The 27,087-nt window shown below is 47.6% G+C and overlaps 1 protein-coding gene across 1 annotated transcript in view; it reads right to left on the bottom strand.

Moving 5' to 3' along the window:
• Positions 1-26,642, bottom strand: part of Ror2 (receptor tyrosine kinase like orphan receptor 2) — a 189,769-nt gene extending 163,127 nt beyond the window's left edge. Inside the window, exon 1 of the mRNA XM_052729213.1 lies at positions 26,334-26,642. Within this exon, the coding sequence (XP_052585173.1) occupies positions 26,334-26,442 (109 nt within the window). The 5' untranslated portion in view covers positions 26,443-26,642. The remainder of the gene's footprint in view (positions 1-26,333) is intronic.
• Positions 26,643-27,087: the final 445 nt, after the last annotated feature.

Raw genomic sequence — 27,087 nt, 5'->3', positions numbered from 1 at the left:
GTGGCTTGGGGCCAAGGCTGGCCTGATCTAATCAGGGAAATTAGTTTCCTCAGCCACTAATCATTTCTGCCCCAGGAATTTTTCCATGTTCTTGCCAGGAGTGCAGGCCCCTGCACTGGGGATTGGGATGTGGCTTGGTGGCAGAACACCTCCCTAAGCTGGTTCCCAACACTGAAAAAACAAAGAAACAAAGCCTACAATAAAAAAGACAAATAGCCAAGCACTCTCCTGGGAAACAGAGGCAGGAGGATCTTGGTGAGTTCAAGATCAACATGGATTATATGAGTTCCATGATACAAATGTATCATGCTTCTTCTTATTGTGGAATCTAGACTACACAATTATATATATGCATATTATATTTATGATATATAGATGCATATATACATAATATGGAATGTAGGAGGGTGACTATTTGAGAAGAGGGCAGGAATCAAGGGGGAAAAGAGGGAAGAAGGAAAGAAAGGGCAATGGGGGGGTGAATATGAATACATGATTTACATATATGAGTTATCATAATGAAACCTATTATTTTATATAATGAACATATGTTAGTTAATGAAAAATACAATATGCAGTAAAATGATATCCTAACCCTCTGGGCACACACTTCACTGAAGTATCCTCTCCACTGGGGTGTAACCCTGAAAAGACCCTCAGTCCTACCCACCCATTTCCCTTGCGCCTCCTCCATCCCTAATGCCAACACTCACTGAGCTTGACACTCCTTCAACCAACTCAAAAATCCCGAGAATTTCTAAGCATCAGCTAGTCAGTCCCATCCATCTGTTTCCATGATGGTCATTTTCTTCCCAGTTCTGGTCACGTGGACATCAAGCAGAGCTTCCAGACACCAATGGTGGCTGTGTTGGGAGCACTTGTCCATGTCTCAGCACTGGAATTTCCGAGAGTTATTTCTATTTTGTAACTAAGAAATAGGATTTGGCACGAACTCTTTGAGGATAAACTACCACTGTCTCCCAAGAAGCCAACAAGGAAGAAAAACAAGATCCTTTGCAAAATCCTTAAAAAGAACAGGCATCCTAAATGCTCAAGGATTCCCATATGCTGTGGAAAAGCTCTTAAGACTAGGGCAGCCAATGAGTCAACAGACTCAGCTTTTCTTCCTCACTCTCCAGCTTTTTCCCTTCACAGTGGCTCCAAAATTAATCCCCTGTGTTTACTCATGTGTTACTTATCTGTTTCCCATCACCTTCCATTCATGGAAGGTCATTTATTTCTCCATGACCCCTCTGCATTTTTCCCACTCCCTTCAACAGCTGGAGAGCAAGACCACAGCTCAGTCATTGCGGCTCTGGCACAGATTTCCAACAGCCCCTTCAACGGGAAATCTCTGTTCTGTCTCCCCTACCATCGTGCCTCCCTTATTCTGTTACTAATGTGTCTTCCATCTAAACTGCTCAGCCAAGCTCACCTACAAATCAACTGAGGAAAAATAAACAACAGACACATGGGGGAGAAACTATTTGCAGAGAAACAATGCCCTCCCCCTCAAGGACTGAAGTGCGGAAAGGGAGCACAATTCATGGACAGCCTGAGGCTGGAGACACATGCATTATGCAAAGGGCAGAGAGGACCAGGTGTCCTCACCAGGAATGGCCCCGTGGGCCACACAGCTTTCCACACTGAAGAGAAGTGCTCCATGTTGAAAGAGAAGGCATGAGTGACAGCAAACAAAGAACACCCTGGAAGACTCAGGGAAGGTCTGAGGTTTGGCTACCAATCTTGGTGCTATTAGAAGAGGCAGGTCTAGTGGGAAAAGTCAAGTCGATGGGGACACTTGTAGGACATGTTGGGACCTACCCCTTCCTCTCCCTGTCTTTGCCTCCAGCTGCCATGAGCAGCTTTGTCCAGCACATTCTCCCACCCTGGTCTTCCACCTCACTACAAGTCCAAGTACAACTGAGTCAATGGACCATGGCTGAAGCCTCCACATGTTCCTCCTTATAAACCAATCATCGTAGATATTTTGGCACAGCAACAGAAAGCTGATGTAGATGGACCAGCTAGAAGCACTAGTAAGACTACCCTGGGACCCAGGTAGCAACATACTCTCATTGCTGTTTCTATATTGGGGGGAAGGCAGCTAGGGACCAGCTAACCTTCCACCAGCATCATGGAAGCACTCCTAGGACTCACAATTCACAGGAAGTGTAAGGAGGCCATCTTTAGAGTCCAGTGGCACCCCTTTAACAACAACAGAATAAAGGACAACACAACAGAGGTGTCAGTGTTGCTGTGGGGAAGCTGGGACAGACAGACCCGTGATTTAACTCAGTGGGTAAAGGCACTACCGCATACATGTGCCATGGCACACACATACCAGCGCCCCCCCAAAAAAAACACACACAGAGTAATAAATAAAAATACTTCAAAAATAAAGAAACTGGAGCCCTCACGTGTTAGTGGGAGTCACTGTGGAGAAAAGGAAAGCTGGCACACTGTGAAGGGGATATCTTCCCTCAGCCCCTGTAGAAAAGTCCAGCAATCCCCCTAAAATGTTAAGCATGCAGTTTCCACAGGACATGACAAGTCCACTCCTAGGCATATACCCAAAATGACAACAAACAGGGCTGGAGAGATGTCTCAGTGGTTAAGAGCACTGTCTGCTCTTTCAGAGGACTTAGGTTCAATTCCCAGCACCCACATGGCAGCTCACAACTGTCTGTAACTCCAGTTCCAGAGGAATCCAATATCCTCACACAGACATACATGCAGGCAAAACATCAATGCACATAAAAATAAATAAATAAATCATTTTAAAAAATGACAACAAACAAGCTGCAAAAAGATGTGCACGACATTCATCAGCGCCGCCGTGTTCTTAACAGCCAATCAGAAGCACCACATTCATCAGCGCCGTGCTCTTAACAGCCAATCAGAAGCACCACATTCATCAGCGCAGTGCTCTTAACAGCCAATCAGAAGCAACCCAGATGCACATCAACATGTGACAGATGAACTGTGGTCTAGTCATACAACAGAAGATTACTCCATCATAAGAAAGAAACAAAGGTAATGAACGTGAATAATAGCGATGACAGTCCTCCCCAGCAGGCACTCCCGCTGTGATATACTGAGGACAACAATACAAAAACCTTGTGTGTGGTGGTTTGGATGAGAATGGCTCCCACACGCTCACATACTTGAAATCTTCATGAGTGGGGAGCAGTACTGTTTAGGAAGGATCAGGAGGTGTGGCCTTGTTTGAGGAGGTATGTCACTGGGAGTGGGCTTGAGGTTTTAAAATCTCACACCAGGCCCCCAGTCTCTCTCTTTCTTTCTCTCTCTCTCTCTCTCTCTCTCTCTCTCTCTCTCTCTCTCTCTCTCTCTCTCTCTCTCTCTCTCTCCCAGTCTGCTGCTTGTGGATCAGGATGTAAAGCTCTTAGCCCCATGCCTGCCGGCCTGCTGTCAGGCTTCCTGCCATTATGATGATGGACTAACCCTCTGAAACTGCAAGCAATCCCCCAATTAAATGCTTTATTTTATCGGGAGTTGCCTTAATTGTGGCATCTCCTCACAGCCCTAGAACAGTGACTTCTTAAGACACTGTGGGTTTCCCCTAAACTCATAATATCCATCCAAGCAGAAGGAAAACATCAGACCGTCCGCAGCTGTGGGGTGTTCTGTCAAACACTGACAGGCCCTTCAGAGCTGCCAGGGTCACCACACAAGCCAACTGTGAGACACTATCACAGTTAAGAGCAGACGAAAGAGAGAACACAATACCATGGCCGGAGTGGAACCCTGGAAAGAAAAGGACAACAGGAGGAACCGAGGCCATGGGACTAAAGGGTACTGTTGTCAGTATGGGGCAGCCACAGGGGTTCCCCAATTTTGAGAAAAGCACTATGCTACAGATGTTAGTAAGGAGGGAAGTGAGATGTGGAGCATGAGCATTATCTTCACTATCTACACGTGTGTGTGTGTGTGTGCTCGTGCACATGGACATGCACACACATAGTTTAGGTGTGCATACACATGTGTGAGCATGCACATGGAGGCTAAGTTAACTCTAGCTATCATTCCTCAGGCACAGTCCACTTTTGTGTGTGTGTGTGTGTGTGTGTGTGTGTGTGTGTGTGTGTGTATGTGATGTACACAGGCTCAGGCATGTATAGATGCATGTACACACCATTGTGTGCACACATGGAGGCCGTAAGTCTGCATTAAATGTCTTCCTCTATTGGCCTCCACATTATTATTATTATTATTATTATTTTGGTAAGGCCTCTCATTGAACCCAGAACTCACTGACTCAGCAAGACTAGCTAGCCAGCAAGCTCTGCTCTGAAGATCCTCCTGACTCCCTACCCTCTGAGTGCACGGAGGGGCTACAGCCCCACAGCGCTGTGCCTGGCTGTTATGTCTGTGATGGAGACTCCAACTCAGGTCCTCATGCTCATCTGGGCACCGCTTTACCAACCAAGCCATCTCTCTATCCTCCCACTTTTTTTTTCTTTTTTGACACATGGTCTCTCACTGGCCTGGAACTTGACATTTAACTATGCTTGCTGGCCAGTGAGCTCCGGGGATCACCAGACTTCACCTCCCCAGCCCCGGGATTGCAAGTGCAGACTTCCATGACCCGTGACCCATTCTCACATGAGTTCTGGGAATCAAACTCAGTTCTTTGTGCATGACTGACTCAGCCATTTCAGCCCTGACTTTATACTTCTGTGAACTTAGAACTCTTCTAAAATAAAAACTGGTCTCTTCTGAGAGGAACAAAGTGCCGGCTCTCCTAGGACATGAATGAACCCTGAAAACACTGTATTGCATGAAAGAAATCAGCCACAAAAAGGCACAGATGGAAATGATTCTACTTATATGAAATACCAGAAAAAAACGAGCTTTCAGAGCCCAAAGCACACATCGCTGCCAGAGCCTGGGAAAGCTATGATTGTAATGGGCACAAGGTTTCTTTAGGGGGCAATGACAACATTCTAAAACTGATTATGGTGTCAGTTTCAGGACTGTGAACACACTAAAGAACACTGGGTTGTGTTCCTCAAAGTGATGTTTTCTGGCATGTGAGTCATAGAAAGCTGTTATTAAAAAAAAAAAAAAAAAAAAAGAGCCTAACAGTGGAAAAATTGAATCACACACTTCACACAAACATGGTCTTCAATAATGCATTTCATTTGGGGAGCCCTTTCAAGGATACAGAAAAGCAATGTGAAGTACTGTTACCCTGTCTCCTACTTCCTACCTAGCCCTGCCTCAGTTTCCCCTTATTAACCTCAGGCATTAGCCTTTCATGTGTTACATCAACAAACCAGTTTTGAAAATGAAAAGAGGCCCAAACCTCCAGGTATCTTTCTGCCAACCTCAGAAGGAGAATGATGCAGTCTCCTTTTTTTTTTTTTTTAAGTAAATGAAACTCTCAATAATAATAAGTAAACAAATAGGTAAAGAGACTAGGACAACCATTCCTCAGGGAAAAACAGAGGGCTGGTGGCTAGGGCTATAGCTCAGTTGGTAGTGCATGGCTGGCATGCACTAGGCCCAGAGTTCAATGTCCATAACTGCAACAAACCTTATATACGAACAATCATGTGAGAAGACGCTCACAGCACTAATTCTCAGAAAAAATGCAAATCAAAAACCACTGTGGCATCACTTCACACCAAGGTGACTGTTTAAAAGCAATGTTAAAGCTGATCAAGCACTCTGTTGTGGCTCAAACGATCTGCTCCAGCAGCGCTGCCCACGGCCCTCCTCCTTCAGGGTACAAGTCATCTGTGCACGCACGTCACGCCCCTGGGCTCTGCTGGCCACGCCCTCTCCGATCCCACTGAGCATCCTCCTGCTCAGTCCTGCTCCATCTTCATCTCATGCCAAAGGTTTTCCCAGCTAAAAACAAACGCATTATTAACAACAAAACAAGGAAGGAAAAAGAAGTTACTGAACAACTAACTAGCTCTCAGGAAGGCAGCGATCACTCAGCAGAGAAAGAGCTTGGTGTTTTATGGAGTCAGCGAAGCAGATGCACACAGCAGGTTCTTGGTCGCACACGTGGAGGAAATGACGGGGCAAAGGTGTGGAGCCTGGCTGTCCACAAGAAATTGGTGACCACAGAGGGTCCAGTGGGGTGCCCTCTGAACACAGTGGCCACCAAGTTCCTTGCTTGGCTGGAACACCTAAGAGACGCACTTTGTAATTTAATTTAATTTCTCTAAATTTTAGTGAAATAGCCAGACGTGGTGAATGGCTATCAACTACTTAAACAGTATAGCAACAATAGGAAGCAAACCTTGGGCATCCTGATACGTCATTCCAGAACCTTCCAAGATAAGAAAATTTGTCATTATTTAAATGAATTTTTAATTGGCAAGCAAATCAAAGCTATGGCAAAGGGCTAAAGAAATGTCAAAAAATCTGAGTGAATGCTGTCGTCTCAGAGTATCATGAAAAGCATTAGAGGACTTCAAAGACTGTCTCATAATTAACAATAATGTGATTAGGAGAGCTTGTCAAAAAGAAACCACTCTCGCTGAACCCATTCACTGTACTGTTTCAGAGGGGCTGAGGTGTAACAGCACTCCAGAATTCAGTGATGATGGACACATGGGCAGAGAAGCCATCAACAGGCTCTTGGAGACAGGGCTGTCCCTTTAGAAGGGAACAAATAACCTGGCTTCTGTGCACTCTGTACAATTTCCTTTTTCCCTTTTAGAGAGAGAGAGAGAGAGAGAGAGAGAGAGAGAGTGAGTGTGTGTGTGTATGTGTTTAAGAGACAGAAACAGACAGAGACACAGAGAGAGACAGAGACACAGAGAGAGACAGAGAGATGTATGCTGTTATGAAGGGACACACGTATGGAAGCCAAAGGCAACCTGAGTGTCATCCTCAGGGATGTCCTCCACCTCTTGCGCTGCAGTTTCTTGCTGGCCCAGAGCTTGCCTTGGTGCTAGCTTGGCTATCCAGAGAACTCCAGCGATCCACCTGCCTTTCTTCCCCTACCCAGCACAGAGATCACAAGAAGGAGCCACCGTGCCAATCTTTTCTATTTTAGCTTTTGTTTGTCTCCTGGTTTTGTTTTTGTTTTATGTGGGTTAGTGGAAAATGAGCTGAGGTCTTCCACAAGGAATTGACTGGCTGGACTACCTTCCCAACCTCTCTTTTCCATTATTGGTACCTAGCAAGTGAGACCCCACTAACTACGGAGACCATCCCACCAAGAGCTGGGGATCTTGGGGGCAGCCAGGGGCTGGTTGATTGACCTTTCCCCTTGCATCAGAGCCCTGTCATAAGCCATCTCCTACACAAAATGATACCAAGAAACATCTCTACCATCAAAACTCTGAAGCTAACCACCAGCGACCAGACAGCTGGAGACACCCAAGGTTCCCAAGCTAACAAACTCCCCAGGTCAGTCCTCATTAGCACCTACACCACCTAACCCCAACCCCACCCAACCTCTCCCCTACACCACCTAACCCCAACCCCAATCCTAACTCTCCCCTACACCACCTAACCCCAACCCCACCCAACCTCTCCCCTACACCACCTAACCCCAACCCCACCCAACCTCTCCCCTACACCACCTAACCCCAACCCCACCCAACCTCTCCCCTACACCACCTAACCCCAACCCCACCCAACCTCTCCCCTACACCACCTAACCCCAACCCCAACCCAACCTCTCCCCTACACCACCTAACCCTAACCCCAACCCAACCTCTCCCCTACACCACCTAACACTAACCCCCAACCCAACCTCTCCCCTACACCACCTAATCCTAACCCCAACCCAACCTCTCCCCTACACCACCTAATCCTAACCCCAACCCTAACTCTCCCCTACACCACCTAACCCTAACTCCAACCCAACCTCTCCCCTACACCACCTAACCCCAACCCCACCCAACCTCTCCCCTACACCACTTAACCATAACCACAAACCTAACGCTCCTCTATACAGCCTGTCCTTCCTGAAGAAACCCAAGAAAGGCTTTCCCCTTGTTCTGCTCCCCTCTCCTCCCCCTGCTCCCCTCTCCTCCCCCTGCTCTGTCCCCCTCCTCTTGCTCAGTTCTCCTGCCAAGCATGCTGATGTTTCTTGGGCTGTCTTGGGTGTCTTGTTGGAGTGTGTGCCCTTCGCATGAGCAATGCAAATAACAAACTCTTCCATGTAAGAACAACTAAGCGGGGCTGAGGGGTGCTGGCTCAGCAGTGAACAGCATTTGCTGCTCTGCGGAGAACCCGGGTTTGGTTCCCAGCATCCATACGACACCTAATAACAGCTCTCTGTGAACTCCGGTTCTGGGGGATCCTATAACCTTTTCTGACCTCTGTGGGCACCAGGCACACTTGTGGTGCACATACATATGTGTAAACACACACATAAAATAAAAATAAGTAAATCTATTCTTTTCTTTTTTAAATCACATAATCCCATGATAGACCACACACCACAATGTGGTACTGAGCCCTGAGGGCCACACAGAGAAAGAAAGGCATCACATTCCTGTGGACACTCCCACTCACAGGCGCTGGTAGGTAGAAGGGCTCATTCTCAGAAACCCAAACTGCCCTGCTGGATTTGGATTCACCATTCAAAGGTTCTGACTAAGCCATGCTAATGCATTCCATGACCCCACCCCCTGGATGCCTGAAATCATGGACAGTAGCGAAGCCTATAAATACTGATTTTTCCAGTACACGCCTACCTGTGACATAGTTGAATTTAGTGAGCAGGCACAGGGAGATTAAAAATAACGAACAGTTGGAGAGATGGATGGCTGAGGGGGCAGAAGCACTTGCCACGCAAGTCTAACGGCTGAGAGTTAGATCCCGGAGACCCACACGAAAGTGGAAGGAAACTGGACTCCAGAACACTGTCCTTTGACCTAAACACACACGCACGCGCACACACACACACACACACACACACACACACACACACACACACTATCCATGCCCACATACATATACAACAATAAAAATAAATAGAATTTTAAGAAAAGAAAAATAACTGACAATAAAATAGAAATCCAAATACTGTAATTAAATTGCCACATTATTCCTCTTGTGTTTGGGGCCATTATTAAGTACAGTAAGGTACACCTGAATACAAACGTTGCAATACTACAAGAGTTGACCTGATGAGCAAAGTCTGTGGATGGAGTAACAGGAAGGGTAGCGTCCGTGCTGTGAATACATTAGACAAAGATTCTGTGTAACACTACTCCTGGGAAGACATGAGCAAACCTCTACTCATCCCAAAGAGGGAAACCATAACAGACCTAAGTAACAACAGCACCAAAGTACAACTTGGTGAACCAATGAGTTTCACTGGGGTGACTTACAGGAGAATGGGTGAGGGGAACTCACAGGAGCGGGGGTGACTCAAAGGCAGCTGCATCACCAAGGCCCACCCCAGCATGGTGCCACTCAAGAAAGCTAGAATCCTAAAGTTCTCCACACATCTCAAAGACAGCTGACAGCTAAGATTCTCGTGACCTCTGGAGTCCTTACTGCTTGCGTAACCTTGGTGGTGGTGGTCTTGTGAATCTGGTCAGTTTCAGAGACTTCCTGAGACTTCTGGGTTGTTTGCTTTCTGAGTCTTAACTAGCCTTGCTTCAGAACTTTGTGAGTTTTAAAGAGCTTCCTACCAGGAGAAAATATTTTAAATCAGAAGAAACTTCTCTACAACAAAAATGAAGGTGCCCTAAAGGGAAGAGGAAGGAGGGCAGGAGATGGCATCATACCTCTCAGAGTGGTCAGCATGCAAGTCAGACTTAGGAATTCTTCGCTTGTGGAATTTTTCATTTTAAATGTAGACCATGTTTAACTTCGTGTAACTGAAAGCAGGGAAAGTGAATCTGCACATCAAGGAGCCACTGAACTTCCTGATCTGCACGAGGCACTCACAAGATCAGCCCCATGTCCACTGCTCACTCTCCAGGCCTCTTCAGAAAGCCACTTGGCATCTGTAGTTCAAAGAACACAGAGCTCGCCTGACATGACTCAAGGGTTGGGAACTAAATCTGACTATAGCTCAAAATACTAACTGGGAATCTCATTAATCAAGAGCCTGTGAGTCTTACTCAAGACCCACTTTATGTTGCTGTATGGTTAAAGGAGAAAACCAGGGAAGATTACTGACAGTGGATGACAGTGGTCTCTGTAGATTGCTGGGTTCATGCTACTTACTTAGTGTGCTTGCATGCTGTAGTTCTGAGTGATCTTGTGGGAGAATGGTCATCTTCTTGTGGTTTCTATAAATCCAGAAACAATAAACCTCCACATCCAAACTTCTCCTAACAGTTGTCAAAATAAAATCCCCCGGGGTCCAATTTGGGAAACACGGTGTCAGAAAATACAAAGCCAGTCACTCTGTGACTGAAAGCAAAGATTCCTTAACCTGACCACTTGGAAGCCAAGGAAGCAGTGCTCAGCCACTGCCACAGAAGAAGAGTCACAAGTGCCATTTGTGGCCGTGGCAGCTTCAAGCATAGCCCAGTTGGTCAGTGAGAGTTCACTCAATTTTCAGTTAGAGAGCAAGTAAGGACTGCTTCACAACGGCATGGCCAGTGGACAGAATGAATTCCATCCTACAAAGCCAATTTCATTGCTACCATGCTAAGGAAGGAACATCCACAGAGTAAGAGACAAGAAAAGAAACAGAAAATGGGCACCAGAATTTTCTTTGAGTACCTGCTGTAGTTTAGATGAAGGTCCCCAAAGGGTCCACATGGAATGGCTTGGTCCCAAGGAGTATGCTACTGAGGCACTAGAGTCTTTGAGAAGAGGGGTCCATTGGGAGGTTTCGGTCATTGGGAATGTGCCCTGAAAGAGGACTGTGGACCCCAGCCTCTCAGTCACTCTCTGATCTTGCTCCTAATGTGTGTTTGCTCTAATTCACATTCCTGCTATACTTTGCTGCCTTCGCTAGAGAACCAAGAATAAGGCTACCCTGCAGAACTGAGAGCCACATACTAGGGCTCTCTCTACTTTTTTAGTAGCCTGTGTTATGTAGTTCATTATAATAACACAAAACTAATACAGGCTCCATGGGAATCCTTATTAGGTCAATTTGTGATGCCAAAACAATACCACCAAGGTGACTTCTGATGCATGATGGTGGCACAAAGATGTGTCACTCTGTTCCCTTAGCTCACACACTCCATGTTTAAAAATCAGGAGAGCCGGGCGGTGGTGGCGCACGCCTTTAATCCCAGCACTCGGGAGGCAGAGGCAGGCGGATCTCTGTGAGTTCGAGGCCAGCCTGGTCTACAGTGCGAGATCCAGGGCAGGCGCAAAGCTACACAGAGAAACCCTGTCTCGAAAAACCAAAAAAAAAAAAAATCAGGAGAGATTCAACTCTAAAATATGGAGAAAGCTGAGGCTAATCAGGTGAGCACCAAAACCCAGCCCACCTCCAAAGGACCTCAGGAAAGAACCCAATGTCTACCACCTCTAGTGGCATCATCATGAAATGTCCCACCAACAGTGGCTATGTGACAGATGCACAAAACATCGAGCATTCCCAGGGACCTGACATCCACTACACAAAACACCAGGGAGCTTTTCCATGGAGCCCTGGAGCTCACTGTACAACTTACAGGCAGCTCCACAGGCCAGAGGCTCCTCTCCTCTTACTTTTTATGCAACCTTAGGGAGGGAGGGACTTAGTGAATCCATTAGTTTCAGGGACTTCCTGAGACTTTTGCGTTAGCCTCTTCCTGAGTCTTAAGGAGTGTATTCCAGAATGAGATGTTTCAACTCAGAAGAAACTGCTGCACAACGCTTTCTGGATGGGCAACTTTATCAGTTTTCTTCAATCCTACAGGCTTAACACTGTCCTGTGAAGACCGAAACTCCAAAATGCTTCAAGATTCAAAAGCTTTTGCACGTTAACATGGCAGCAGAAGTAAAATATTCCACATCTGGCTGCCTGTGACAGGTCATGGGCAAAGGATAGGCACACTAACAATGCTGTGAGAAGTGACTTCTCAGGTTTTGTGTGTATAAAACAGAAGTGAGCCTCATGTTGAGATGCGGCTCCCCCATAAATACACATTACATGTATGAAAGTATTCCAAAATCTAAACACTTCTGAAATCTGAAACACCTCTGGTCCCAAACATTTTCAGTAATGGAGATTCAGCCTGTAGTAACTTAGACAGAGCATTTCACTTCTGGGAAGCAACTCCACAGATACTCAACAACTGCCAATAAACACACACAAAACCAAGGCTGCTTCATGGAAAAGTGGGACTGCTGGGCAAAAGGGGACAGCAAGGACAGGGCAGGGGAATGTGGAGGGCAGGAGGAAATCTAACACAAAGTATGAAAGATGAAGCCCCAATGAAATCCATTATTTTGTATGCTAACTTAAAATTAATTAAAAATAAACTATGCATATACAAATGACAGATATTAGCAATGGTTTTTGTTTGTTGTTTGTTCTTTAATGAGGAAGCTGGAAATACACTTTTTTGTTTTGATGAGCTAGGTCTCACTATCCTGGGTTGGTTTTGAACTCCATATGTTCTCAAGGTTGGCCCTGAACTCCTGATTGTCCTGGGCCTTGCTGGCTGAGCTGGCAAGGCAGCAGAACCAGCATAACATGGGAAGACCCACAGGAACTATTACAGTGAGGAGGCTCGCCGTGTGTGGTCTAAAGTGACTGTGCACAGAAACCATTATGAAAAACAGTGCTAAGTGGAAGAAGCTAGTTTCAAAGGCCACATGGTCCATGATTGCATTTAAATGAAATTTCCAGACCAGTCAAATCCACAGGGACAGAAAGTAGATTAGTGCTTGCCAGAGAATGGGAAACAGGAGGGGGAAAATGGAGACCAATTGCTAATAGGTGTGGGAGTTCCCTGGGGGGCGGGGGAGGCAGGGGGGGTGGGAGGAGGCAGAGGTGGAGTGGGGTGGGGGTGGAAAGGTTCTGAAACTGCATGGTAGAGATGAATGTTCTGACAGTTTCAACTGCTGAATGGCACACTGTAGGCTCACCTGGGAAGGGCGTCTCAGTGACCTCGTAAAAGTTGGTCTAGGGTTGGAGAGATAGTTCAGTAATTGAGGACACGGGCTACTCTCCCAGAGGATCCAGGTTCAATCCCCAACACCTAAAGGGCAGCTCGTAACTGTCTGTAACACCAGTTCCAGGAGATCTGACACTCTCTCCTGGCTTCCGTGGCACCAGGCACACAAATGGTGCACAGACGTACTTGCAGCCAAACACTCAGAGACAATACATACATACATACATACATACATACATACATACATACATAAATAGTTAAAAAAATTAAGGTGTTAGTCCAAGCCAAGCAAAGCTTCCTCAACTCTCCATTCTCCATCCCTGTTTTCTTCTTCAGTATACTTATAAAAGTTGATCCAAGCCAAAGCTCATTCAAACCCTCCAACGCCAACACAGAGCCTCAGATTCACAGCAGGATCCATCCTCTGGTTGGAGACAGAAAAGTGACGATGAAGAGAATTTTTAAAACTTAGTCTTGAACAGCTCACTTCGTGCTCCATGCTGGCCTTCCTTCTTCCTGTTTTCCTTTTCCACCGGCCGCAGCTTCTACAGCCTGTAGAAATACAGTCGAGTAGGAGAGATCTGGCTCCTGCTTCCTCTTAGACATATACTTTTCTCGGATAAGAAGACAAATGCATTCAAAGTTTGGGATAAAGGGAACCCTGTCTGAACTCTGAAAACATACTCAACCCTTCACTAATGAGAGGTAGGTAATTGGTACAGCACCCTACCTTGCGAAACAATGGACTTTCCCATTGAAAGAAAGGATGAGGGTATTTTACGTTCAAAATGAAGTTTCCTAATGAAAACGATCACACACTGAATACTGCAAGCAACTCGGGAAAGCTGAAGCACAGCCAAGCCAGTTGACTCATGAGAGAAATTATGTTCTTGGCAAAACTATTAACACCCTCAGAAGACAGAGTCCTTCCAAGTGGAATTCCTGTCCTGAGTAGTCAGGAGGCTCCTTCTTAAAAAGCTATCTCCTCTCAAGTCCCCAGAGCCACCTGGGTCACCCTCAACAACCTAGTCCCCTGTGCCCACCTCCCTGGGCATCCACCTCCATCACCCAGTTGGTGAACTGACTCAATGCTTCTCCAGAGGTGCTGGCCAAGCAGCCCTGCACCCTGATCTCACCCTGCCCAAGGCATCTCCTTCTTCTTTCTCCTTCAAGAGGAATTGTTCCTCTCTTAAAAGACAGGACAGTACCAAGGTATTCAAAGGACAAAGGGCACTTCCTAAAACCCCTTCCCTTCCTATCTGTTGTTACACACACACACACACACACACACACACACACACACACACACACACACACCCCAGGAGCCCAAGCCTTCCTATGGGTCCCAGTCCCCAGAGGCAAGACCATCTGCTTCGTACTTCAAAGGGCTCCCATGTGTCCATGAATCACAATGGTTGACAGCCGCATCCCAGCAGCAGTGAGGATGTTTGCTTTTGTTGGCTTTTGCTTTTGCCCAGTCCTCTGTAAGGGAAACAAGGACCAAAGAACAGTAGGGAGCCGGGTGTCCTGGGCCTGGGTTTGGGCAGTTGGGTCCTTGAGGGGTCCAGGCAGCTGTCCCTGGGGAGCCGCATGATCCCTGGTCAACCTGGTCCACTCTGAAACCTGAGAGGACTCTGTGAAGAACTGCCTACCCCATCAAAGCTTCAAATCTAATCATGGCCCTCCTCTCCCTGGGCAGCTACCCTGAGAGGGCACTGGGACAGGTTGGCAGCTGATCCAGGAGCTCTGGGGAGCAGGCCTCTGCTGCATAAGGGCCTGCAAAGAAACATACCCTGTATACCCTGGTCATCAGGGCAAAGCGGTCCCAAGCTCCCGGGAGGACAGTAGTGCCCTGATCCCAGCCCACCTAAGTTGTGAGGAGGCACACAGTGACCTGCAATCCAACACAGTAGAGAGCTGCCTTCAACCACACTCACTCCAAGAGTGAGTGTCTCTGACTCTCCACGCTAACACTGACCAGTGCTGCAGGCAGGGTCAACAGCTCCCCACCTCAGGCCCTGGGCTCGGCAACACTTGGCCAGCAGTGCAGAGCTCGTATCAAGTAAATTCTTGTGCGCTGACTCTGGAAGCAAACTCAACATCCAGCAGCACGTGATGAAGACTTGCTCAAGTGTCTGTGTCACTTTGCTGGGGCTGGAGTGTGCACCTCAGAAATTCACACACTGAAAACTTAATCCTCACATTTTTGTTAAAGCATTTGGAAGTGGGGCCATTGGGAGATAACTAAGGTTAGACGAGGTAACGAGGAGAGGGGCCATCATGGTAGCTTTGTAAGAACAGAACATCTCAGCTGGAATGCTTGCTCTGTCTCTCCACGAGGCCCTCACCACATACTAGCACCAGATTCATGGACGGCCAGCCTCTAAAGCCATAAGCCCAACATTTCCTTATTTATGACTAGGGATTTGTCACAGCGGCGGCTTATGCATATTGGGCCCACACTAGCTCTTCTCTCAGCCCTGTTCATTAAAAATTAGTCCAACTGCTCCACTCTGCTGTAGCTGCCAAAACAAAGTGCCAGCGACAGGGCAGCTACACAGCAGACTCCGGGCTGAAGCACAGGTGGGACGAGGAGATGGAGGAGTCGCTGGGTGGCCTCTTCCCAGTGCCCGAGAAGGCCAGTTCTAGGCTGCTCTACCATCCATAAGCCAAGCTGCCGCTCCCCAATCAGCACATTTTCTATTGTTTCCTTCTGGGAGTGTCTCTTCCAAACACCCCCTTTTGTCTTTGGTTGTTTTGTTGCTGTTGTTTCAAAACAGGGTTTCTCTGTGTATCCTTGGCTGTTCTGGAACTCATTCTATAGAACAGGCTAGCCTCAAACTCACAGAGATCTGCCTGCCTCTGCCTCCTGAGTGCTGGGATTAAAGGTGCTGCACCACCACCACCTGGTTAACCCTCCCTTTTGTAAGGGCACTGTTCCTTAGGAATAGGACTCACCCGAAGTCCTCATGGTATCATCTCCTGAAACCCGCTCTCTAAAGGAAGGTCACAATCCAAAGAACCAGGAGTCTGACCACAGCGTATCTTCTTTTTTTGCAGAGGGAACCACAATTCAACCCTACTAGTACAATATTTATGTTATAAAAACGTCAAAATGACCCTCATTTTAATACCCCTAAAACTGGAAACTAGGGAATGGGAGATGGTTCTGTGGGTAAAGAGTCTGCAAACAAAATATGAGGACCTAACTTTGGATCTCCAGCACCCACATAAAACCTGGGTGTGGTGGCATTCATCAAGGCTAGCACTGGCAGAGGGCCAGGCAGATCCCAGGAGGCTCACTGTCTCCAATCCAGCTGAAACAATCAGCTGCAGGTCAGTGAGAGAATCTGTCTCAAAAAATAAGGTGTGGCCACCACACATTCTCACGGGAAAGCACACACACAGATACACACATAAGTGCAACACACAAACTAGAAACTTGGGGCTGCAGAAATAGCCATATACACCAGATTCTCATTCTTGTGGCCACTTCCACAGGAGAAGGAATGTCTACAGTTGATGGTGTAATGTCCAGGATTTCAGTTAAGCAGTTGGCCAGGGAAACAGACTATCTGAGGAACACTGGGAGACTCCGTGGGCCCGAGTAGGGACAGACTTACACAGCATTTACAGTAAAACATGAAATAACGCCTGGAAAGGAATGAGCACCAAATGTTTTATAAGTTCAGAGAACAACCCACCCCTCCCCCATTCCCCAAGAGCAGTCTGAAAACCCAGAGAAACCAAGCTGAATTTCTCTGTCTCAACCTCCACCCCTCTAACTGCTCACAGGATGTCCCAGAAGTCCAGCTGCACCCCTGATGCTCATAAGAATTGTCAGAGCCAAGACACACCTTTAATCTCAGCACTTGGGAGGCAGAGGCAGGCAGGTCTACAGATCCAGTTCTAGGACAGCATGGCCTACACAGAGAAACCCTGTCTCAAAACCAACAGACCAACAACAAAAAAAAAGCATTATTGGGGTTACCCACTAAACTGATTCCACCTGCTTCCTCACAAACTCTGGTTTTAAAAAACAAGATGGATGGTGATGGGGTGATGCACTCCTGATGTCAGCAGCCCCCACTCCATTAGTCTGTCCAGGTCCACCTACACTTTATTCCAGGACCCACAGGACACCAAAATCAGCAGACAGTTAAGTCTCTCAGAGAAAAGAACTAAACATCCTGACCCACTCCGTTCTTCCCATGTGAGAGCAATCATCCCGACATTGCCTGCAGTCACACAGCACCCACAGCACCCCTTGTCCACACGGCCCACAGCACCCCTTGTCCACACAGCCCACACAACCCCTTGTCCACACAGCCCACACAACCCCTTGTCCACACGGCCCACACAACTCCTTGTCTACAGAGCCCACACAACGCCTTGTCCACACAGCTCACAGGAGCCCTCCTCTACATGGCCCACAAGACACCTTGTGCATATGGCACTTCCATATTACAAGCTCACATTTTGGTTTTTGAAACTTTCCTCAATTTGTATTTTTGAACATTTTCAATCTATAATTGACTAAAAGGGGGTGCAGCATCTCAGTATAAAGATAGCCTTCTGTACCCCATAATCCCAGCACTCAGAAGGCAGAGGCAGGTGGATTTCTGTGAGTTTGAGGCCAGCTTGGTCTACAGAGCAAATCCAGGACAGCCAGGGCTGTTACACAGAGAAAACTTGTCTCAAAATCAAACAAACAAACTAACAAAAAACAACAAAAAGCTAGCTGCCTTCTCCCACTAGGGGCCTACAGGAAGGATACAGGATAGGGCTCACTGGAGCTCCTGAATCATGAACCACACCAGAAGGCAGCTTCTTTATTAGGATGAAGAAGAAAATGAACAGTTAATGTGAGACCCCCCTCTGTACCCTAAGACTTTATTTCAAGGACAGCTGGTCAGAAGCAGAGCAGAGGAAGGTGGGAAGGAGCAAGCCCACCGAGACAGTCTAAAGGACCACACCCAGGACACATCACTGCTGCTACAATCTTACTTGTCCTATCCACAAAGATTTGAAACTGCCTCTGTTGGATCCACAGAGCCCTGTGCTCATGTGTGGTCACTGTATTGAGTGTGTAGCCCGCACTGGAGAAAGAACACTGCCTATTTAGCTTACATGACTGCAGATTTTCTGTGGTTTCAGTATACCAAAGTCTCATGCTCATTGGTCAACAGACCACGGAGTATTGCTAGCAGGCAGTGCCAATCACCCTGAAACTGGCAAGCTGCACACCAGCTGCCATACCCCTACACTGCTCTGACTCCTGCCACTCCCTCTCTTAGTCATGGGAAGGAGTCGAGAGCAGGAAAACTGCATTCTAGCTTGTGCTGTCTTGATGACAAAGTCAGACTCCTTTGTAAATTCATGGCCTTTTATATTCACTGTCCTGCAAACTCCCTACCTTACACAACACTGACAGTTAATAACGCAACACAGTTGTTCCAAATAGGACCCTCCCTGAGCCTGCCAATCTCGCTTTATGGCCTGATTCTTGTCCTTGATGATCTTGACCAGACATTTCTGGTCACCTAGAGAAGGTCATATCTGCTCTCTCGGGTCTAGTTACTTATTATCCCCTTGCAGGTAAGGAAAACTATGGAATTAAGAGCATGCACATTCCCTGTTCAGTCCATCACTAAGACTCAGTTGTTGTGGGATGTCATTCTGGATGCTGTGAATGTGTGTTGTTCTGATTAGTTGATAAATAAAATGCTGATTGGCCAGTAGCCAGGTAGGAAGTATAGGTGGGATAAGCAGACAAGGAGAATTCTGGGAAGAGGAAGAGCAGAGTCAGGAGTCACCAACCAGACACAGAGGAAGCAAGATGACAAGGCAGAACTGAGAAAAAGTACCAAGCCATGTGGCTAAACATAGATAAGAATTATGGGTTAATTTAAGTGTAAGAGCTAGTCAGTAATAAGCCTGAGCTAATGGCCATACAGTTCATAATTAATATATGCCTCTGTGTATTTATTTGGGTCTTAGCTGCTGCAGACCAGGCGGGACACAGGAAAACTTCCAGCTATACTCAGTTCTCAGCCCACTTCTTTCTTAGACTTGATACTCATTGTGGGCCCCACCCAACACAGTCCACATAATCTCTGCACTGATTAGGAGACATCTTATTCACTATGAGTCCACTGGCTTACTCCACCTCACCTAGTCATTTATGTATTAAAGTTAAGTGTTCCCTCAAAATCCATGACCACTCAGAATTCAGATGAGACCCACCCTGAAAAGCATCTTTGCGGTGGTAATAAGGAATTTGAGATGAATGCATCCAAGATTCAAGGTGAACTCTAATAACGGTCTTCTGAACTGAAGGAGTGAGACCATGTGAGGCCAGAATTGGGGTTAAGACAGACATGAGTGCAAGACAAGGAAACCAGGAGTGTGGTGATATTTTATTTGTGCTCTAAAATACAGCTTGCCTGGAGATCAGAGGACAAAGCCAGCCTCTATGTCAAACATAGAGGTCAGGCAGTGGTAACACACACCTTTAATCCTAGCATTCGGGAGGCAGACATTCATCGGGATCGCTGTGAGTTCAAGGCCAAACTGGAAACAGAGCCAGGCCTGGTGGCACATGCCTTTAATCCCAGCACTAGTTAACCATAGAGGTCTGCAGGTCTGTATAGACAGACAGGAAGTGATAGAGCTGGGCTGAAAGAGGAGGTCGTGTAGCTGGGCAGAGACAGAAAGTAAGATGGCAGGGTATATAGGTGTGAGTATACAGGAAGTAGCTCTCTCGGGCTGAGGAGCTGGTGAGGTAATAGCTGGTGGCAGGAGCTTATTCTCTTCCTCTGATCTTTCAGCTTCACCCCCAAATCTGGCTTCAAGTTTTTACTTATAAGATCATTTAGCAATTGGTGTTACGTAAGAGCCACTAAGAAGTGGAAGATGGAAAAAAGATTCTCCTGAACAATTGTGGGGGCCCAAATTACTCAAGGTCAGAGAATCTGAGCTTGCTCTACCCAGCAGGGCTGCATAATGGGATGATTTAGCCACAGGCGTGGTTACCAGGTGTTTGGAAGGGTCTACACTTGGCTGTACATTGTGCTTTGATCTTGCAAGGGGGAGGTCTTTTGCCTCTACCCTTGGCATTGGATAAAAGCCCTTTGGAATAAAGGACGAGGCGGCTGGGTATTGACCCAGGGCCCTCCCGAAACTCTCTTGTGTCTCTTTATCTTTCTATCTAATACTTCCTCATTCTTCTCTCCTCCCCACAAGAACCCTTCGACAGGTTGGAGCTGGACTCCAACACACTCTCACAAACAATTTCCAAACTGTGGACCTTTTGACTCCCAGAACTGTGGGAAGATACATTTGTGTGACACCACAAGTCCTACAAGACTCCTATATGATTTTCTGACTTATTTTTTGTCCATATTGAGTCACAGATTTCTACTCTGTGCATGCTTGTCTCATTGGCCCACATTAGGCCACTGGAGAGCCTTCAGACTGGCCCCTGAGTGCTCTCAACACACCCACTGTTTCAGACCACTGACCCCACTCTCTACCCCAAGAACATGTTCCAGGCTCGGCTTGATCTTCCCTGTCATGGTATATCTTCAGCCATCCTCCAAGGCACTCCAGCTCCTTTAATGTGTACCAGGGTTTAGAGCAATAAAGATTGGGAACCAGAAACACTCAGTCATAATGAGGTGCTAAGAAGAGCTGTTATGAAAAAAAATGAACATGGTTTAAAAACTATGGTCTGCTATTGAATATTACATCTAGTGTGGTTACATAGGAGTCATGAGTCATACTGACACCTCCAATTCCAAACCACTCCCCCAGATCGTCCCTGCCTTCCCCCATTGCGCATGTGTATCCCCACTCATCCTGCAGAGAGATGCCTCGCTGCAGCACTGAGCATGCTTCTCATTCACTCAGTCCTACCGTTTATACAAAGTGCCAATTCCCAATGGAAACCTATGATACCCAGGTGAAGGCCGGGTGTGTTTGGTTTTCCCCAGCAGCTGAGGCTACACAATCAAAGCATCACTGACAGGAACTAAGGGTCTCTCTCCTGGACCCCAATGGTGTCCAGTCACCATTTATAACAAACTTGCTTACCTACTGGCATTCAGTTCTAGTTTCCTGGACCTCTTCGGGACTTACCTTTACATTCTACAAAAGTGTTTGCTTGTTTGTTTGTTTGTTTGTCTGTTTTAAAACAGGGTCTCTCTACATAGTCCTTGATGCCCTTGAACTCACTATATAGATTACGCTGGCCTCAAAATCACAGAGATTGATCTGCCTCTGCCTCCCTGGTGCTGGGATTAAAGGCGTGCACCACTATACTGGGCTCTACCATTACAGTTTGAACGTGTTCTGAAAGGCAAAGCATACAAAGAGTTCAAGAATACACTGAGAACAGAAGGAAAGTCTCTGAACACAATACAGGCTGAGAGGTTTCCCTCAAGATCAGAACAAAAGGTGTCTTCTGTGGACCCATGTTCAACACAGTGGTGGAAGTTCAAGACTTCAATTAGAGTGAATAAATGAATAAGGGGGAAGTACAGCTGTCTGTCTGCAGCTGACTAATACGATCCTATAGAGAGGCTAAGATCCACAACGTGCTAGCTGAGCAAATAAATTCTGCAAATTCACAGAAAAAAAAAATCAGTCTGTATAAGCTAACTTCTATACACTTACTAATAACAAATAACACACACATAAAAAAGGAAATTAAGAAAGCAATTTCAATTATAATAACACCCAAAAAAGAGAGAAAATACTTAGGCATTGTTAACTGTGGAAGCAAAATACTCAAAACACTGCAGACTATAAAACATTGATGAATGAAATGAAAGACTTAAATAATCTGTGTTTATGAACTGCAGGCAATACTGTAAGGAAACCAATACTACTGAACACAACCCACAGAGTCACTGCAATTCCCCATCAAATCCCAGCTTGCCGTATGTGGCTAAGGACATTTGCCATGAGACCAGTGATGTATTTTTTTATGTTAAATAATTTTTAACTTAAATAGTCACATGCACTTGGAAGCTCCTATATTCCACAGCATAAAAGGTACAAAGAGTTCAAGCCAAAATGTTCCTGTAATTTAACTGTACATCCAGTTAGCCGTCCTTCCAGGAGGACATGGAAGCCATTAGGCTGGGGGTATTGGTGATGGCGGGGGAGCCCTCCCCACCTCCTGGAGGTTCTGGGCAGCAGCCACATTCTCCTGATAGCATCTCAGAAGTGGCAGAGTGCTTACTGAAGCTCATTCCAACACAATTAAACACACACACACTTCCCATTGGGGCTTAAGACCTTCTAGAGGCCAAGCTACTTAGTTGAATTAGGCTCATTTTTTTCTGTAATTATTTCCTTCCCTTTGGTTTTCTGATGGGGGGTGCTATCAGAATTAGAACTTAAAGAAAACACCCCCAGAAATCTCATCAGTGAGCTAACCAAACCAAAAACAATCCTATTTGAAAAGTGTTATGAAAACCTTCAACATGGTCCAACCAACTGCTCCTTGGCCACTCTGTCAATATAACTTCAAACAGATTACACCCTAGACAGTTTTTATGAGCCCTGCACATGTAAGCAGAGCTGTACCGCCCTCGTTTCCAACTTGGCAGGCTCTTCAACAAAACCAAATAAATACATGCTAGACAAAAAAGGGCCTCCGCAGCACCAGTCAGCTGCCGCCATAATTCGTGGGCTGCAGCTCCTCTAGTTACTTTGATTTTTTTTTTTATTCTCAAACTGGAGAGGTTACACCACCCACTGAGCCCCTCAATGGGACTAGTGGATCAATGGAATGGTGCAAACCTAAGACCCCCAAAGCCACAGTGGCCAAATGTCCTTTTTACCCAACAGCCCTTTCCACAAAATGACTAGTTACCACACACACCCTAGAAAAACATAACCCTGGCTCTGCTGTGAAACCCTGTGTGTTAGGCATTGGGGAGTGGGGTCCCCTCCAAGCAGTCACTGGAGTTCCCCAAGAAGGAAACAGCCTCACAAAGAGCAGTCCCAGCCAGGGAATCCCGATTAGGGTGCAGCAAAGCAACCCCAGTGGTCACCAATGAGTAGTAAGGAAAAGTGTCTATCATTATTTCTTCTCCAGGTCCCCAGACAACCAGCAGATAAATACCAGGAGACCTATGTCACCTTAGGGGACACTCCATGAACCTTCAGGCAGGCATAACATTTAGTAGTAGTGGTTATAACCAGTGTTATAACCTTCCCATACTGGCCTACCCCACAACTCACTTTAAAGGAGAGTCAGTTCCGGGTTGAAAGACCTCCCAAGAGGATTCACCTCCCTTCCCAGTCAAAGGAGCCAACCCCTGAGTATCTATTCCATTTCCTTCAGAAAAAGATATCTCTCAAAAAAGGCCTGCATGGAGTGCGGCTCCTGCCGGGCCGCTCAGTCCCCCAGGCAAGGACTAGGCTGTTTAAGGGGACAAGAGGGAGAGCCTCAGTGCCAGTCACACCAACACCAATGACAGTAGGCTCCAAGCAGACAACAGGCACAGCGGTCTCCAGTACAAACAGAGACTCCACTCTGCTGCTTCCATAAGTCTGCAGAGGACCCTCATCAAAACCGCTCCCAGAAATGCACATTTTTTTTTTTTTTTTTTGGTTTTTCGAGACAGGGTTTCTCTGTGTAGCTTTGCGCCTCTCCTAGAACTCACTTGGTAGCCCAGGCTGGCCTCGAACTCACAGAGATCCGCCTGGCTCTGCCTCCCGAGTGTTGGGATTAAAGGCGTGCGCCACCACCGCCCGGCTCAGAAATGCCCATTTTTAAGGCAGCGCTTTTGTTTTTGTTTTTGCTTGCCACGCAAAAATGCCAAGCAGAATTCTTGTTGGCTTTCTAACTAGTCCAGGTGAACTAAATCAAGTGCAGCCACAAGGTTGGGGATAGCCACAAGGTTGGGGATAGCCACAAGGTTGTAGCTCTTTGGTAGAGTGCCCACCTGACATGCTCGAGGCCCAGGGTTCTGGCTCCCCTGGAGGAAAACAATGTTTGGAGCTGTTTTGTTTTAAATGAGACCTGGGTGTTTGAACCCCTTCACTGGCACCGTATAAGCCACAGGGGTCCACGATGCCCAGCTTCTCAAGGTGACACTCTTCTCCTGATGTCAGGGCTCAACCTGAAACTGTTATTAAACACTGAAAAGTTTCAAATGTGTTGCTCTTCCTTGCTTGGTACTCTGCCATAATAAGAAAAACATGTTGTACTATGTACACAAAAGTCCTTTCTGCTTCCACAGTCTTCTTACATGAGATGATCTCATGTCTTCTCTCCTAAAAGTCTGTCCTTGGGTACTGTGACCACCAGTCCAGGGATCTGGGCCAGAAGCAAACGGGGTCCTGCCAAAGTGAGTGGCAGGAGAAGGCTAAAGCTATCACTCCTGCCTTCCCTAATTTGAGTAGAGGCCCAGAGCAGGTACTTGTGTCCTTAGGGAATGGAGTCTTCCTATAAAAATATGGAATAAGAACATCTACCCTTTAAAAATAACCTTTCCATATTTTTACATCCCAAATCATTTCAAGTACAGAACTCCCCAATTGTTGAGACTCACTCCTTGACAACAAAAAAGATCTCAAGCACCCGAATTTTCTGTAATAATTTTCTTATCTGTGTGTGTGTGTGTGTGTGTGTGTGTGTGTGTGTGTGTGTGTTTTCTGTCGACTTAACTAGCAAGCAATCCAGAAAGAAGAGAAACATGGCCTACTCTTTCTATAGATGGTAGTTTCATTTCACTAGCAAAGAAAAATTACTTCCACACAAGGCTCAAAAAAAAAAAAGGAAAAAGAAAAAATAAAAAGAAGGAAAGAAAGAAAACGCCTCTGATGGCTTTGCTTTCCTCCAGAGTGAAGGCGGATCTCCACCTGTGAAGTGGGTGCTCCAACTGCTGCATCCAAAATATGGGCGGACATTGCTGTTCTGGTTACAAACGATTTTAAGCAACCAAGGCTTCATGCTCCTTCATCGCATCAGACCTCACCATAGCAGATCCATCGCCTGCCCATCTCAAGACGCCCCCAAGCTGAAGGATTAGCAGTGGCCGCATGGCTACCAGCAAAGGCCGAAATCCCTGTGGAGGCGACCAGTTTACGACCCCCTAGTTTCAAAAGAAAATCTTGATGGTAGAGTAAGAGGGAATTCTTGCAAGGGGCACTTTGGTAATGACATTAATTTAGGATATGCTCCACTCTCTCATCCTGCACTCAGCGGCTCCTGCCTTTATGGACAGAGGTACCAATGCAAATCAAGTCATCAGAAACGCTGGACGCCATCAGCATCAGCTTAAGCCCTTAAGGCCCCTCTGGAAAAGCTGCTCGTTATTTCTCTCCTCCCTTGGGCCCCATAAGAGAAAGCGCCCTGCACAGCAGACTCGAGAAGAGCCCGGAACCCTGCAGCCTGCCCCTGCTCCCTAATTCTCACTTGCTTGCAGGAACGCTGGCGGCTGGGGGACAGTAAGGCAGCTGTCCCAGCATGGCGCACCTCACGCAGTTCAGTTCGGAAACTTAAACCTCATGAGCCCCTGATCCTCCTGCGCCTTCCCTCACCCAAGTCAGCAGGGTGCGGTGATTCAGGCCGCAAACCTGCTGGCCAGTAGATGCTCTGGGGTTAGCCCTGGGGAATCATCTCCATCTCCTCGGGCCACCACAATCATTTCTGCCCAAGTATTCTCCAAACCACTCTGTGCTTATTGACGGGGTCTCCTGAGTCCTAACCAAGCACGCGTAGAATCCCCAGAAGAGAAGGAAACTCTACGTGGGGGAGGAGGGAACCACTTTCCTTTCAGCCGCGCAGTATCGTTTCCTGGGGACGAAACCCCCACAATGCAGGGCCCGCCAAACACCACTTTGGCAAACAATTACAACAAAAGGAAAACAATACCTTCGACCATGTGTCCCCCACTGCCCCTGGGAAAAAGACTAACTCAAGACCTCATCTGGGGGTGAGGTACAAGGGATGCATGTGCATTGGACGCGTGACCTGGGAAGAATCGATGGAGTTCGGGTCTTGGGACACACGGAGCACGTCTATGGATGCACATCCCGACTGGGACGCACTTTCGAAAAGCTCCCTGCCGCTGCCCATCCCGGCCTGTGGAAACACTTAGTGGTCCCTAGAGCGCATCTCATTGGAATCAGCCCCAGGCGACTAAGGGCACGGGCCCAAGCTGGCGCCGAGCGCGCAGAGTATGGCCTTGCCTGGCGCCCCTCGATCGGGATCACCGGCGCCCACGAGGCGGCCGGTAGAGAGCGGCGGAGGATCGGGCGATGCTTGGAGTGCGCACGCAGGGTCCTTACCTGCGGTCCAGGGTGTCCAGAGCAGGAGTGCCGCCGCCGTCCAGACTGTCCCTGCATACAGAGGCGCGCGCCTCGGCCGCGCCCAGCCCCGAGCCATGCTGCGGGCCATGGGTGCTCGGTCGCCTGCTGCGCGCTCGGCCTTTGGGTTTCGGGCCGGGGCGCCTCCACCCCTCCGCGCCACGCGTCCGCGCTTTCCTCCCCCGCGCTTCCCAAGCTGATTCCCTTCGAAGGCCACTCTGCCGTCCCTTTCCCTCTGCCCCAATGAGCCGCTCGGTTGCGGAGGCTCCGGAGAGCGGGCTCGGGCGTCCGGCCGGCGGCCGGGACGAGCGCGGGGGGCGGAACGCGGGCGGGCGCGCAGGAGGCAGGGTCCCTGGCTCGCCCGCCCCGATGGGCAGAGAGGCCGGCACCGGCGCCCTCTGCCGGAGCGACTCGAGGGCGGCGACCCCAGCGCGCGGGAAGGAGCCCTGTCCGCCCCCGCGTCCAAGGAGCTGCCTGCTACGTCTGCCTTCCCGCCAGAGCCTCCGGACCTTTAGGCACAAAGGTGGAGCCTCTGGTTCATCCACTCTCCCAGGCACTGTGTTGCCACCCACCATCAGAGGCCTGGAAACCTGGGGACCTGGGTCACAAATCAGAAACTAGGCAACACTTAACGAAGTCAACCTCACCTCCATGAGAACTCAGTTACCAGGTCTTCAAAATCCCGGTCAGGGATGCACAGAGGTGAGGTGTGGACTTCGTGTAGATGTTCCAGAAA

Source organism: Peromyscus californicus, unplaced genomic scaffold (genome assembly GCF_007827085.1).
Source record: "Peromyscus californicus insignis strain IS unplaced genomic scaffold, ASM782708v3 Scaffold_8__1_contigs__length_139910024, whole genome shotgun sequence".
NCBI classification, from domain to species: Eukaryota; Metazoa; Chordata; class Mammalia; order Rodentia; family Cricetidae; genus Peromyscus; species Peromyscus californicus.
This window is presented reverse-complemented; position numbering and strand designations above follow the sequence as displayed.